This window comes from Nerophis lumbriciformis, linkage group LG16, assembly GCF_033978685.3.
Source record: "Nerophis lumbriciformis linkage group LG16, RoL_Nlum_v2.1, whole genome shotgun sequence".
Taxonomy (NCBI): Eukaryota; Metazoa; Chordata; class Actinopteri; order Syngnathiformes; family Syngnathidae; genus Nerophis; species Nerophis lumbriciformis.
Window position 1 is genome coordinate 45,546,143 of NC_084563.2, and position 17,090 is coordinate 45,563,232.

Below are 17,090 nucleotides of genomic sequence, written 5' to 3' on the forward strand. Positions count from 1 at the left end.
CAGAATACATATTTAATGACCACACACACACACCCCCCTACACATTTCTATTACATTTAAGATGTCCAGGTCTAATAGAAGTGTGGAAATTGATGTTCTGTGTACCACACACAGCAGGCCGAGACAGGAGGAGGACAGAGTTTAGATACACAGAACATCAGAGGGTCAAATGTGCGAGAAAATGAGAGCAGACAGTGTTGACAAACAAACAATGTTGCAACCTTGTGTGGGAACTGCAGGTGCAGAAACACAAAAGAAAAATCCCTGTGGGATGCAGAAACTGACAGAAATTTTCCAGGCAACGTTCATATTGTTGTTAGCCAGCGTTTGTGGGTCTGATGGACCGTTGCATTTTGTGGCTTTTAATGCCTCACAATCAAACACTTTTATGTTAAAATACTGAACAAATGTTTATTGGGATAAGGTAAACATCTGTTCAGTATTTTAACACAAGTGTTTAGTGTGAGGCATTAAAAGCCACAAAATGCAACGGGTCCATCAGACCCACAAACGCTGGCTGAGTAACAACAATACACAGCAGGCCTAGACAGGAGGAGGACAGAGTTTAGGTAGACAGTACATCAGAGGGTCAAATGTGCGAAAAAATGAGAGCAGACAGTGTTGACAATGTTGCAACATTGCAACAGATGTTTATTGGGATAAGGTAAACATCTGTTCAGTATTTTAACATAGAAGTGTTAGATTGTGAGGCATTAAAAGCCACAAAATGCAACGGGTCCATCAGACCCACAAACGCTGGCTGAGTAACAACAATATGAACGTTGCACAGAAAATTTCTTTGCCAGTTTCTGCATCCTACAGGGATTCTTTTGTGTTTCTGCACCTGCGGTTCCCACACAAGGTTGCAACATTGTTTGTCAACACTGTCTGCTCTCATTTTCTGGCACATTTGACCCTCTGATGTTCTGTGTACCTAAACCATGTCCTCCTCCTGTCTAGGCCTGCTGTGTGTGGTACACAGAACATCAATTTCCACACTTCTATTAGACCCGGACATCTTATATGTAATAGAAATGTGTAGGGGTGTGTAGTCATTAAATATGTATTCTGATATGTTCTTCACAGAAAATGAGCCAAAGTTTGAAAGATTAATTGTATAATTTTTCCTTTTAATAAAAAATGAAAACAGGTCCCACAGACCCGAACACCACACAAGGGGTTAAGAACCACTGGACTAACAAGAGGCAAGATGTCTGTCTATACTTTCCTCCCGGAACACGCAAGAAAACAAGATAGAACACCAGATAGAGCCTCTCGGAAACCAGCGCTGATTATGTCGGTTTATGAGGAATTTCCTCCTCGACGCACAAAGATGGCAAAGAGATCCACATTTGTCGGTTGTGCAAAGGAAAATACAGAACATGAAGTTCTTCAGCATAATAATAGATAGAAGATGCCCAAGGATAATTTTATGGAACTGCTGTGTTGCAATAACACACACACACACACACACACACACACATCTACCTCTTTAGGACCACCCTTTCTAGATATATAAATGTGTATTTACAACATTAATATATACATACTATGCAAATATAAAAAAGCTTTTAGTTATTTTTTTTGCTGAATTTTTTGTTTGTAATTGGTTTTTCATCATTATTTACTTCAAATTATTACAGTATGTCTCTATATACATATTTTTTGTATTAATTTTGGCCAAAGGGGGTGCATTTTAATTTCTTACACACACTTATTACATATGTTGGTCAGAGGAGGAGCACTTAAAATTTTTACACACTTATTTTGATTGATCAATTGAGAAGTTTGACATCTTAAAGAATTGAATCCATGTAATGCTTTAAAAAGACAAATGGACGGCACAAAAAGCCAAAAGGCTTGTTTCCATTCTGGTCCATTAAATATTCATCACATTTGATGAATAAATAAATAGATAAAATAAAATATATATATCCTGTAACATGTATATAAAAAAATACGTTAAAAAATTTATGAATTACGTACATATACACAGTATACATGTCAGGTAATTTGAAAAACCATATATACAAGGGGGGGGGAGTTGTATATACATTATGTACATGACTATGCACATGTTGACTCCAAGAGTGTGCAAAACAGAATTAAAAAATATATACACTATAACCACATATAAACCTGTTTGATGCTTTGAAGAGTTGCTGGGGATCAATTTTGGTTCATATGTTGACCAGAGGGGGAGCACTTTTAAAACAGTCAATTTGAAAAATCCCTCCTTTTTGGGACCACCCTAATTTTGATAGATTTCACCACCAGGGGTGCAAATGAGATCTCTATTTTTTGGGTTTTTGTAATGTGCTTAAGGCCGATGACAAACGAGTCACGGACTACAGATGGCCCCTGTAGAAGCCAACTGTTAATGGCCACTATAGTCTTAGTACCGTAGTGTATTTGTTCATCCTATGGTCACATATGGGACGCGGGTTGTCTTACGTCAGCACCGGAAGTCGTAAAATCAGCTGTTCACCTGGCGGGTTTTTTCGGGGATGAATAGCACCTGTCAGTTTAATTTTGTATGCACATTAAATCAACCAACAAATCCTGACTTTGGAGCAATGTTCACAGACTCTAGTATTTGGTTCTCTATTGGATGCAATGGTTTTCCATATTGGGACCATGATTTATGTCCTAACTTGTTCACCGGTCCTCATATGGAAGGTACTTTTCCTTGTTGTCTCAAGAAGGGTAGAAATACAAGAAAATACAACACACACAAGAACACATGGTTAGAATTACAAGAGTTTCAATGCCAGCCCATCCTGTTTGGAGTGGAAACACACCATCTTCAAAGAATTACAGCAAACTAAATCACTGCATACAAGACCATTGCACAATTCGACACTGGCAGCTTGGTGGAAGAACCATCAAATCACAATACTATCCTAATATTATCATGTAGCCACCATATTAGTGCAACATTTTGAATCAAAATATAAATTTCATTGCCTCCAACACACAGGATGTTGAATTAACATTTGAAATAGAATCACAGGAAGTAGAATTTGCAATTCGGATACATTTATAGTCAAATAAAAGGAAGAATTTGTCACGGATAACAAAGTTTTTGGCTAAAATACAAAAAAAAAAAAATAGTTTACAAACCTAAATCAAACAATTTCGCATTTTGAATACTTGGATATAGCATTCTGGTCAATTGTGTATTTTGCTTTAATTGTGTTATTTTTTTTGATAAATCTCATTTATTTTGTTTAAAAAGGATAAGCTTTTTTTTTGTTATTTGTTTAAGAAAAATCTTGGCTGTAATTAAAATGTAATGTGTACATGAGGGTCATTGTGATAATATTGCTATGTGAAACAATCATGCATGAAATATACTAAAAAAAAAACTGATTGTGGAATACACCAAAAATAATCCATCTATTCGTCTTCTTCCGGGTCGCGGGGGCAGCAGCCTAAGCAGGGAAGCCCAGACTTCCCTCCCCCCAGCCACTTAGTCCAGCTCCTCCCGGGGGATCCCGAGGCGTTCCCAGGCCAGCCGGGAGACAGTCTTCCCAACGCGTCCTGGGTCTTCCCCGTGGCCTCCTACCGGTCGGACGTGCCCTAAAGACCTCCCTAGGGAGGCGTTCGGGTGTCATCCTGATCAGATGCCCGAACCACTTCATCTGGCTCCTCTCGATGTGGAGGAGCAGGGGCTTTAGTTTGAGCTCCTCCCGGATGACAGAGTTTCTCACCCTATCTCTAAGAGAGAGCCCCGCCACCCGGCGGAGGAAGCTCATTTCGGCCGCTTGTACCAGTGATCTTGTCCTTCAGGTCATAGCCCAAAGCTCACGACCATAGGTGAGGATGGGAACATAGATCGACCGGTAAATTGAGAGCTTTGCCTTCCGGCTCAGCTCCTTCACAACGGGTCGATACAGCGTCCGCATTACTGAAGACGCCGCACCGATCCGCCTGTCGTTCACGAGTGAGGGAAGAGTGGATCTTGAGGTCGACAGGCGGATCGGTGCGGCGTCTTCAGTAATGCGGACACTGTATCGATCCGTTGTGGTGAAGAAGGAGCTAAGCCGGAAGGCAAAGCTCTCAATTTACCGGTCGATCTACGTTCCCATTCTCACCTATGGTCATGAGCTTTGGGTCATGACCGAAAGGACAAGATCACCGGTACAGGCGGCCAAAATGAGTTTCCTCCGCCGGGTGGCGTGGCTCTCTCTTAGAGATAGGGTGAGAAGCTCTGTCATCCGGGAGGAGCTCAAACTAAAGCCCCTGCTCCTCCACATCGAGGAGCCAGATGAGGTGGTCCTGATGGCTTCATCTGGCCAGGATCTTCAGCTCTCACTGGATCGGTTCGCAGCCGAGTGTGAAGCGACTGGGATGGGAATCAGCACCTCCAAGTCCGAGTCCATGGTTCTCGCCCGGGAAAGGTTGGAATGCCACGTCCGAGTTGGGGAGGAGATCTTGCCCTAAGTGGAGGAGTTCAAGTACCTCTGAGTCTTGTTCACGAGTGAGGGAAGAGTGGATCGTGAGGTCAAGACTCCGAGGTGGGAGAGTGGCCGTGCGCAACCCGAGGGTCCCTGGTTCAATCCCCACCTAGTACCAACCTCGTCATGTCCGTTGTGTCCTGAGCAAGACACTTCACCCTTGCTCCTGATGGCTGCTGGTTAGCGCCTTGCATGGCAGCTCCCGCCATCAGTGTGTGAATGTGTGTGTGAATGGGTAAATGTGGAAGTAGTGTCAAAGCGCTTTGAGTACCTTGAAGGTAGAAAAGCGCTATACAAGTACAACCCATTTATCATTTATTTATTTACTTTAAGTCCTCCACTTGGGGTAAGATCTCCTCCCCAACCCGGAGATGGCACTCCACCATTTTCCGGGCGAGAACCCTGGACTCGGACTTGGAGGTGCTGATTCCCATTCCAGTCGCTTCACACTCGGCTGCGAACCGATCCAGTGAGAACTGAAGATCTTGGCCAGATGAAGCCATCAGGACCACATCATCTGCAAAAAGCAGAGACCTAATCCTGCAGCCACCAAACCAGATACCCTCAACACCCTGACTGCGCCTAGAAATTCTGTCCATAAAAGTTATGAACAGAATCGGTGACAAAGGGCAGCCTTGGCGGAGTCCAACCCTCACTGGAAACGTGTCTGACTTACAGCCGGCAACGCGGACCAAGCTCTGACACTGATCATACAGAGAGCGGACCGCCACAATCAGACAGTCCCATACTCTTTGAGCACTCCCCACAGGTCGAATGTCTTCTCCAAGTCCACAAAGCAACCAAAAATAATAATAAGAATTATATGGAACTTTTAAATTCGTATTGGAAATGCAATTATACTTGCTGTTGCAACCTCTATTGAAGTTCAATTAAAACTTCTTAAAATTTTGAATTTGGGAAACAGTCTCAACTAAATTTCATAACGTGCACACACCCGTTTGAGACACACCAATTTGGCATAATCCAGACTAGTAGCTCAACAATGTCCATCCACGTTCCATCGTAGCAACACGAATTACACACCTGAACCCACCCTCCAAAAAACGTATACTGTACGAGTCACAGGCCACTGGGCTGTGGATGACAACACTGTACCTCTTGAAAAAGAACTGGTAGGAAGAACCGGAAACTCTTGTGATTTGTCAGAAGCAAACTTGTTGAGCCTTTTAGGAATGGTTGAAAGGATTGTGTTGTATGTAGAAGTATGCGGTGTGGCAAACCACCGCCTTTGTTCAGGCACTATATTTGTACTGTCATTAGAAACGTTCCATTTACAGGTGCTCCTTTTGTGCCATTTTTACAACTGAATGGAATGTTAACGTAGGGTGATTCCAGTCCAATGACTGACTTTGGGCTGATAGTGGTTGTTCCACAATGATCGCTTTGCCACACATTGCCTCCATGCTAACGAGGGGGAATTCCGTTTTAACGACTGTTGGCATTGACGCAAGAGTTTCTCTTTCGCATTTCAACAGCTGTTTTTTTTTTCCAATACAATAGTGATGAACCATCCATGTCTGTGCACGCCCTCCTTTTGTTGGAGGGTAAATAGTTGGGGCTTTGGCACCAGCATCTAGACTAGATCTGAACAATCTAAGTCTAGGAGTAGAACTGATGAGCCTTTTAGGAATAGTTGAAAGGATTGTGTAATGCAAACTGAACAGTCTAGTTGCGATCGATTAAATGTCCTGTTATATCATCAATATTTTTTTGGGATATATAGGTATGGTAAACCATTTGGTTTTTGCAAACAATAATTTCAAGGGAATGCTTTAAAAAGGAGTTAATATTGTTTTTTGGTTTTGCTTAAATAATTTTGCTCAAGCAACTTGATGAAAACAATTACGGAATAATATGTATTATTTTCTCGATATTGTTACATTGTCTTATATTGTTGAACACTATCTTTTTAATTATGTATTGTATGCATAAAAGTACAGTATATATTGTTGGTCACATTTTTTTTTTATAAACAAATTGGTCAGAAATAAATTTGCAATATAACCCACCTTAGTTACATTCAGTCAGAGCCATGTTTTAAAGGCCTACTGAAAGCCACTATTACCGACCACGCAGTCTGATAGTTTATATATCAATGATGAAATCTTAAGATTGCAACACATGCCAGTACGGCCGGGTTAGCTTACTAAAGTGCAATTTTAAATTTCGCGCAAAATATCCTGCTGAAAACGTCTCGGTATGATGACGTCAGCGCGTGACGTCACGGATTGTAGAGGACATTTTGGGACAGCTATTAAGTCGTCTGTTTATCGCAAAATTCCACAGTATTCTGGACATCTGTGTTGGTGAATCTTTTGCAATTTGTTCAATGAACAATGGAGACAGCAAAGAAGAAAGCTGTAGGTGGGAAGCGGTGTATTGCGGCTGACTGCAGCAACACAAACACAGCCGGTGTTTCATTGTTTACATTCCCGAAAGATGACAGTCGAGCTTTACCATTGGCCTGTGGAGAACTGGGACAACAGAGACTTTTACCAGGAGGACTTTGAGTTGGATACGCAGACGCGGTACCGTGAGTACGCATGCAGCTGCGGCTTCCAAACATTTGATCGCTTGCCCGTACGTGCGTGCCGCTATGTGCATGTCACGTACGTAACTTTGGGGAAATATATGTGCTTTATTAACTTTGCGGAGGTGAACTGCACTTTGGGCTGTGGGATTGAGTGTGTTGTGCAGGTGTTTGAGTTGTATTGGCGGGTTATATGGACGGGAGGGGGGAGGTGTTTGTTATGCGAGATTAATTTGTGGCATATTAAATATAAGCCTGGTTGTGTTGTGGCTAATAGAGTATATATATGTCTTGTGTTTATTTACTGTTTTAGTCATTCCCAGCTGAATATCAGGTCCCACCCGCCTCTCACAGCATCTTCCCTATCTGAATCGCTCCCACTGCCCTCTAGTCCTTCACTCTCACTTTCCTCATCCACAAATCTTTCATCCTCGCTCAAATTAATGGGGAAATCGTCGCTTTATCGGTCCGAATCGCTCTCGCTGCTGGTGGCCATGATTGTAAACAATGTGCAGATGTGAGGAGCTCCACAACCTGTGACGTCACGCTACTCGTCTGCTACTTCCGGTACAGGCAAGGCTTTTTTATCAGCGACCAAAAGTTGCGAACTTTATCATCGATGTTCTCTACTAAATCCTTTCAGAAAAAATATGGCAATATCGCGAAATGATCAAGGATGACACATAAAATGGACCTGCTATCCCCGTTTAAATAAGAAAATCACATTTCAGTAGGCCTTTAAGTTAAGTGTTGGATATTTTCGTAGTCAGCTGTAACATATTTGTTTCCAGGGCCATAACTAAATTAAGATAATTAAAGCATTTTTAGGATGTGTCATTCTCTATTGACGCAGTGATTATTGTGCATGTTTCCATGTAAGGAACGACATCATGGACAGAAGGCCAAGTTCAAGGGCACTTCAAAGGACTTCAGGGGATATTGGGATTAAATCAGCACGTCGAGTTGAGAGATAACCAATAAGAATGCCTTTTGTTTCGCTGTATAGACTAAGTTTAGATTTTAGTCTCCCGAAGCACATTTCACAAATATTTCCATCAAACCGCCAATCATCTTGTCACCTCACCAGGTTAACTTGTATGGTCTTCTCCCAGTTCTTTTCATTGTTGATTCCAGCATTGTTGATGACGATGTCCAGGCGACCAAACAGGTCCACCGTGCTCCGGAAGGCTTCTAAACCATATACAAAAAAACAAAAAAAATAATAATTATACATTTGATGAGAAGTGTGTGAAACTTATCACTATAAGCTACTGCGGGGACAATTTAGGATTGAAGACGGTCCAACGCTTAGCCCAGATGACTGATGGATTTTTGAGCACGTTTATAATTTGGTGCATTTTGTAATGATACAGCATCTCAACGGATCACCTTAAAGCAGACAAAAATCACTGGATTCTATTTATAAACAGTGTTGTAACGTAATGAAGTATAATACTTACCGTATTTTCCGCACTATAAGGCGCACCGGATTATTAGCCGCACCTTCTATGAATTACATATTTCATAATTTTGTCCACCAATAAGCCGCCCCGGACTAAAAGCCGCGCCTACGCTGCGCTAAAGTGAATGTCAAAAAAACGCTGCGCTAAAGTGAATGTCAAAAAAACAGTCAGATAGTTCAGTCAAACTTTAATAATATATTGAAAACCAGCGTTCTAACAACTCTGTCCCAAAATGTACGCAAATGTGCAATCACAAACATAGTAAAATTCAAAATGGTGTAGAGCAATAAATAGCAACATAATGTTGCTCGAACGTTAATGTCACAACACACAAAATAAACATAGCGCTCACCTTCTGAAGTTATTCTTCATTCGTAAATCCTTCGAATTCTTCGTCTTCGGTGTCCGAATTGAAAAGTTGCGCAAGCGTGGGATCCAAAAATGGCCGGCTCCGCCTCGTCGAAGTCATCGGATTCAGTGTCGCTGTTGTTGTGCAGCAGTTCTGTGAATCCTGCCTTCCGGAAAGCTCGGACCACAGTTGTGACCGAAACTATCTGCCCAGGCATTTACGATCCACTGGCAGATGTTGGCGTATGTCGACCGGCGCTATCTGCCCGTCTTAGTGAAGGTGTGTTCGCCTTCGGAGCTGCGTGAAAAAAGCCACCCGGCCTCTTCGCGTAAACTTCCCTTAACCACTCGCTCATCTTTTCTTCATCCATCCATCCCTTCGAGTTAGCTTTTATGATGACGCCGGCTGGAAAGGTCTCTTTTGGCAAGGTCTTCCTTTTGAATATCACCATGGGAGGAAGTTAGCATGGCAAGCTAGAACCACAGTGAAGGATGACTTCTCATTCCCTGTGGTGCGAATATTCACCGTACGTGCTCCCGTTCCACAGTGCGGTTCACAGGAATATCAGTTGCTGTGAAATACGGTAGTAATCCGTGTGCGGATGGAGAGATTGCGTCTTTTTATGAACCGGATCCTTGTCGCGTAGTAGGAGCCATTTTGTGGTCTTTACAGATGTAAACAGGAAATGAAACGTACGGTGATATCCGCGCGTTTTTTCTTCTTCTTCCGGGGGCGGGTGAAGCGCTTCCTGTTCTATGGGGGCGGGTGCTTTCCTTGGCGGTTGCTTGCGTAGAAGAAGAAGCGCTTCCTGTTCTACCGGGAAAAAAGATGGCGGCTGTTTACCGAAGTTGCGAGACCGAAACTTTATGAAAATGAATCGTAATAAAGCGCACCGGGTTATAAGGCGCACTGTCAGCTTTTGAGAAAAATTGTGGTTTTTAGGTGCGCCTTATAGTGCGGAAAATACGGTACTGTACAGAGCTTGAGTATCATTTCTACATATCCGCACGTTACTTCGTTAATATTTATACGACTTTCCCTTTTACCAAGTTGCATTTCCTATGTAAAATAAACACTTTTACTCCAAATACATTTTCGTCCATTAATGTGGACCCAGACTTAAACAAGTTGAAAAACTTATTCGGGTGTTACCATTTAGTGGTCAATTGCACGGAATATGTACTGTACAATCTACTAATAAAAGTCTCAATCAATCAATCCCTTTTCCCTGAACTATCTGTGTAAATCCATAATTGAGTGGCACTGAAGCTAACCAACTTTTCATCACAACATGTACCCGTCGTGTGGAAATATTCCACAGCAGAAATACTGCAAAGCCAGAAAGCAACATGCAGCGCATGTTTACATAGCCGATGTACCGAGAGGCTGAAGCTGTGTCGTGACCTGCAATACGACACATTTACGGTGGTTACGGACAGTATGGGTTGTACTTGTATAGCGCTTTTCTACCTTCAAGGTACTCAAAGCGCTTTGACACTACTTCCACATTTACCCATTCACACACACATTCACAGTTTTCAGACCCCTTTAAATTTTTCACTCTTTGTTCCATTACAACAGTTTGTTAAAATCAAAAAAGTTCATTTTATTCCTCAATGTACATTCAGCATCCGATCTTGACAGAAAAAAACTGAAATTTAGGAATTTTTGCAAATTTATTAAAAAAGAAAAACAGAAATATCCCTTGGTCATAAGTGTTCAGATCCTTTGGAGCGCACTTCTCAACTGGTACAGTCATGAGTCTTCTTTGGAATGGTGCAACAAGTTTTTCACACCTCGATTCTGTCAGGTTGAATGGTGAACCTTGGTAGACAGCTATTTTCAGGTATCTCCCGAGATGCCCAATTGGGTTTAGGTCAGTGAATCTGGTTTAGGTCACAGAGTTGTTTGGAAGCCATCTATCCATCCATCTTCTTCCGCTTATCAGAGGTCGGGTCGCGGGGGCAGCAGCCTAAGCAGGGAAGCCCAGACTTTCCTCTCCCCAGCCACTTCGTCCAGCTCTTCCCGGGGGATCCCGAGGCGTTCCCAGGTCAGCCGGGAGACAGTCTTCCCAACGTGTCCTGGGTCTTCCCCGTGGCCTCCTACCGGTTGGACGTGCCCTAAACACCTCCCTAGGGAGGCATTCGGGTGGCATCCTGACCAGATGCCCGAACCACCTCATCTGGCTCCTTTCGATGTGGAGGAGCAGCGGCTTTACTTTGAGCTCCCCTCGGATGACAGAGCTTCTCACCCTATCTCTAAGGGAGAGCCCCGCCACCCAGCGGAGGAAACTCATTTCGGCCGCTTGTACCCGTGATCTTGTCCTTTCGGTCATAACCCAAAGCTCATGACCATAGGTGAGGATGGGAACGTAGATCGACCGGTAAATTGAGAGCTTTGCCTTCCGGCTCAGCTCCTTCACCACAACGGATCGATACAGCGTCCGCATTTCTGAAGATGCCGCACCAATCCGCCTGTCGATCTCACGATCCACTCTTCCCCCACTCATGAACAAGACTCCTAGGTACTTGAACTCCTCCACTTGGGGCAGGGTCTCCTCCCCAACCCGGGATGGCACTCCACCCTTTTCCGGGCGAGAACCATGGACTCTGACTTGGAGGTGCTGATTCTCATCCCAGTCGCTTCACACTCGGCTGCGAACCGATCCAGTGAGAGCTGAAGATCCCGGCCAGATGAAGCCATCAGGACCACATCAGCCGCAAAAAGCAGAGACCTAATCCTGCAGCCACCACACCGGAACCCCTCAACTGTGCCTAGAAATTCTGTCCATAAAAGTTACAAAGTTATGAACAGAATCGGTGACAAAGGGCAGCCTTGGCAGAGTCCAAACCTCACTGGAAACGTGTCCGACCTACTGCCGGCAATGCGGACCAAGCTCTGACACTGATCGTACAGGGAGCGGACAGCCACAATCAGACAGTCCGATACCCCATACTCTCTGAGCACTCCCCACAGGACCTCCCGAGGGACACGGTCGAATGCCTTCTCCAAGTCCACAAAGCACATGTAGACTGGTTGGGCAAACTCCCATGCACCCTCAAGGACCCTGCCGAGAGTATAGAGCTGGTCCACAGTTCCACGACAGAAGCCACTCCTTTGTTATTTTAACTGTGTGTTTAGAGTCATTGTCTTGTTGGAAGGTGAACCTTTGGCCCAGTTTGAGGTCCTGAACACTGACAGAGGTTTCCTTCCAGGATATCTCTGTACTTGGCTGCATTCATCTTTTCTTTGATTGCAACCAATCTTCCTGTCCCTGCAGCTGGAAAACACCCCTATAGCATGATGCTGCCACCACAATGTTTCACTGTTGGGATTGTATTGGACAGGTGATGAGTTTTCTCCACACATACCACTTAGAATTAACGCTAAAAAGTAGAATCTTGGTGTCAGACCAGAGAATCTTATTTCTCATAGTCTAAGAGTCCTTCATGGTTTTTTTGGCAAACTATGCGGACTTGCACTGAGGACAGGCTTCCGTCGGGCCACCCTGCCATAAAGCCCCTGGTGGAGGGCTGCAGGGATAGTTGACTTTGTGGAACTTTCTCCCATCTCCCTACTGCATCTCCGGAGCTCAGCCAGTGATATTTGGGTTCTTTTTCACTTTCTCACCAAGGCTCTTCTTCTATGATTGCTCAGTTTTGCTAGACGGCCTAGTTGAGGAAGAGTGGTCGTCCTAAACTTCTGCCATGTGAGGATTATGGAAGCCAGTGTGCTCTTAGGCACCTTGAGTGCTGCAGAAATTATTTTGCAACTTTGCCAGATTTTTGTCTTTCCACAATTCTGTCTTAGTTTCTTGGGCAGATTCTCATTTGCTGTGACATGCACTGTCAGCTAAGGGTGTAACGGTACGTGTATTTGTATTGAACCGTTTCGGTACGAGGGTTTTGGTTCGGAACGGAGATGCACCGAACGAATTTCCATCCATCCATCCTTCCGCTTATCCGAGGCCGGGTCGCGGGGGCAGCAGCCTAAGCAGGGAAGCCCAGACTTCCCTCTCCCCAGCCACTTCGTCCAGCTCCTCCCGGGGGATCCCGAGGCGTTCCCAGGCCAGCCGGGAGACAGTCTTCCCAACGTGTCCTGGGTCTTCTCCGTGGCCTCCTACCGGTCGGACATGCCCGAAACACCTCCCTAGGGAGGCGTTCGGGTGGCATCCTGACCAGATGCCCGAACCACCTCATCTGGTTCCTCTCCATGTGGAGGAGCAGCGGCTTTACTTTGAGCTCCCCTCGGATGACAGAGCTTCTCACCCTATCTCTAAGGGAGAGCCCCTCCACCCGGCGGAGGAAACTCATTTCGGCCGCTTGACCCAAAGCTCATGACCATAGGTGAGGATGGGAACATAGATCAAACGGTAAATAGTGAGCTTTGCCTTCCGGCTCAGCTCCTTCTTCACCACAACGGATCGATACAGCGTCCGCATTACTGAAGACGCCGCACCGATCCGCCTGCCGATCTCACGATCCACTCTTCCCTCACTCGTGAACAAGACTCCGAGGTACTTTGAACTCCTCCACTTGGGGAAAGATCTCCTCCCCAACCCGGAGATGGCACTCCACCATTTTCCGGGCGAGAACCATGGACTCTGACTTGGAGGTGCTGATTCCCATCCCAGTCGCTTCACACTATGCTGCGAACCGATCCAGTGAGAGCTGAAGATCTAGGCCTGATGAAGCCATCAGGACTACATCATCTGCAAAAAGCAGAGACCTAATCCTGCATCCACCAAACCAGATACCCTCAACATCCTGACTGCGCCTAGAAATTCTGTCCATAAAGGTTATGAACAGAATCGATGACAAAGGGCAGCCCTGGCGGAGTCCAACCCTCACTGGAAACGGGTCCGGCGCACAAAGCACATGTAGACTGGTTGGGCAAACTCCCATGCACCCTCTAGGACCCTGCCGAGAGTATAGAGCTGGTCCACAGTTCCACGACCAGGACGAAAACCACACTGTTCCTCCTGAATCCGAGGTTCGACTATCCGGCGTAGCCTCCTCTCCAGTACACCTGAATAAACCTTACCGGGAAGGCTGAGGAGTGTGATCCCACGATAGATGGAACACACCCTCCGGTTCCCCTTCTTAAAGAGAGGAACCACCACCCCGGTCTGCCAATCCAGAGGTACCGACCCGATGTCCACGCGATGTTGCAGAGTGTTGTCAACCAAGACAGCCCCACAACATCCAGAGCCTTAAGGAACTCCGGGCGGATCTCATCCACCCCCGGGGCCTTGCCACCGAGGAGCTTTTTAACTACCTCGGCAACCTCAGCCCCAGAAATAGGAGAGCCCACCACAGATTCCCCAGGCCCTGCTTCCTCATAGGAAGACGTGCTGGAATTTCCACACGGACATATTAAGTAGCGCACCGCACGTTGTGTAAACTATGCACACCGAGGCACAACACACGGCATGCTAGCAACGACCGGGCTACTACAACATGCAAAAGCCAGAGCTGGAAGACCCTCCTGCCTCGTTAAGATCTCCCGTTTGGGAACATTTCGGCTTCGCGGTGCGATACAACAATGGATAACATCGCTTCAACGAAGAGAAAGATGAGCGTCGTGCAAACACAGCATTCAAGCAGCCTCTCCTCGGCGAGTCAGGCAGGGCTAAAGCAATAACAAATGTTTTTATAGCAGCAGATTTAAGACCATATTGCATTAAAAACTAGATTTTGACCCACTTCTATGGTGGAAGAATAATGAGCCTCTTACTCTTACTGCCAAGTTAGCCAGGCACTACCTCGCCATACCTGCTACCTCCGTGCCCAGAGAAAGGGTATTTTCCACAGCTGGAGACATTGTAACTGCAAGCAGGTCTGCTCTTTCTGCAGACAATGTAGATAAACTGATTTTCTGGCAAAAAACATGAAGATTGAGTGACAGTCACCAGGGTTAAAGGCTTGGGGGGGGATAAGTAAATCTGAGGCTGAGTTGACTTGAAACTGTTTAATGTTGCACTTTTTGTATGTAGAAGAAAATGTATTTTATTTAATCTGAGCAACAACTTGAAGCAGTTTAATGTTGCACTTTATATGCAGAAATGTTGCACTTTATATGTAGAAAGGTTTTGCTAAGAAACCAATTCTGGGCCTTATCTTATTTACTTTTTATTTGATATATGTTGACTGCATTAACCCTGGCAATGGACCCTGTGTGTATTTGTATGTTATTGCTATGCTTAGCATTCATGACTGCCTGCTGTTGCACTGATCAGCCTAGTGGTGGCTCACATCCATCACACACACAGATATTTTAAAGCAATGTTAAAAGGATAAAGCCATTGTTCACAAATTTTGGTAAATAACCAGAACATTTATATTTTATTGTTTTCTTACTGTACCGAAAATGAACCGAGACCTCTAAACCGAGGTACGTACTGAACCGAAATTTGTGTGTACAGTTACACCCTTACTGTCAGCTGCAGTGGCGGCCGTGCGTTTCCCACCTAGGCCTTCAGTGATGTCCGACTTCAATGATTACCACTCAAAATACCATAATTGATGTCACCACATGACCATTTGTGTAGGATCCCATTTACGCACTACTGGGCGTTGAGTCACCACCAACAGTGTTATTTTCTGGCGCATTTAAAAAAATCAATAAACCTGCATCAGCAATTAAAACATACTTGCCAACCCTCCAGGATTTTCCGGGAGACTCCCGAAATTCAGCGCCTCTTCCGAAAACCTCCCGGGACTAATTTTCTCCCGAAAATCTCCCGAAATTCAGGCGGAGCTGGAGGCCACGCCCTCTCCAGCTCCATGCGGACCTGAGTCCGCTTTCCCACAATATAAACAACGTGCCTGCCCAATCATTACAACTGTAGAATGATGGAGGGCGAGTTCTTGGTTTCTTATGTGGGTTTATTGTTAGGCAGTTTCATTAACGTCCTCCCAGCGCGGTAACAACACACAACAACAGCAGTCATGTTTTCGTCTACCGTAAAGCAGTTCGTCTGCCGTAAACAGTAATGTTGTGACACTCTTAAACAGGACAATGCTGCCATCTAGTGCATTCGATGAAATCACTTTTGTGCGTGCCACACAGCAATGCATCATCAGAGAGGGTGTTCAGCATGGCTAGAAAAATAGTGACAGAAAATAGAACAAGGATGGACAATTCAACCCTTAACTCAACAATGAGTAGATGAGTGTTATGTGTGTGTATATGTGTAAATAAATGAACACTGAAATTAAAGTACACACACACACACACACACACACACACATATATATGAAATACTTGACTTGGTGAATTCTAGCTGTAAATATACTCCTCCCCTCTTAACCACGCCCCCAACCACACACCCCGAAATCTGAGGTCTCAAGGTTGGCAAGTATGAATTAAAACCTATCTTACTGTATGTGGTAATGTCAAAATTAAAATTGCAAAAAACATTAAACGTGAAAAAATTAATACAATTTGAACTCACAATTTGTAGAACCCATTCGATGCCGTATAAGCAAGTGGTACCGCTCGTAGTCGGTTAATTCGAGTGGATTTCATCGCCGGGACAGCTAAGTTAGCTTCCGGGGTTGGCCGACATAGTCTCACAAGATGTTTCTCTTTAAATATCCTTCTTGAAAATGGCCTTGCAAATATATATCTGCCACCTAATCAACATTTTGTTCTCCTTTATGGGTTAAAAAAGTGAGTAACGGTGATTTCTCTGTTAGCTATGGCGCAACACTTCCTGCTTTACTAAATTGAAATTGCAACTTGCGATTGGATACTCACTTTGGAATGACGAGTATCCAATCACAGTCTCGTTATCAGGCTACCTAGATAGCCAATCAGATCACAAGTTGACGGTAGCCTATCGCAACTGTCTGTTCTCAAATTCATCCGCTAACCGTCCCGGGTGTGGCTCTGCTGATCTGCATAGCGTCGCCGCGGCTCAAACCATTGAGTATCCAATTACAGGACGCGCAAATGTTACGTACAACTCGGGATCTGATTGGCTATCACAATTATCTATCAACTGTATGTGCCGGTTCGCTTACAATGCACAGCCGCATGCATTGTTGATTCTGAAGGCCACGGGCAGATTTGGGAGAGCATGGCAACATAAGCTAGCTGAATTCTGATTGGATAAAAACTCTAAACTAAAAACAGCACTGGTAGGAGCATAATGACATGAAGAGAATATGAATACTTTTAGATATTTAGGGAAAGTAAAGTAAGAATTACGTTTATCTTTAATTATGATCTTGATTTCTGGTTATGTTAGGCCAGCAGAGAAG

At 44.6% G+C, this 17,090-nt stretch overlaps 1 protein-coding gene across 5 annotated transcripts in view; it reads right to left on the minus strand.

Moving 5' to 3' along the window:
* Positions 1-17,090, minus strand: part of hpgd (15-hydroxyprostaglandin dehydrogenase) — a 164,680-nt gene that overhangs the window by 125,385 nt on the left and 22,205 nt on the right. For all 5 annotated transcript variants that reach the window (XM_061977233.2, XM_072914942.1, XM_061977232.2 and 2 more), the window contains exon 3: positions 8,096-8,202. In XM_061977233.2, the coding sequence (XP_061833217.1) occupies positions 8,096-8,202 (107 nt within the window). The remainder of the gene's footprint in view (positions 1-8,095; positions 8,203-17,090) is intronic.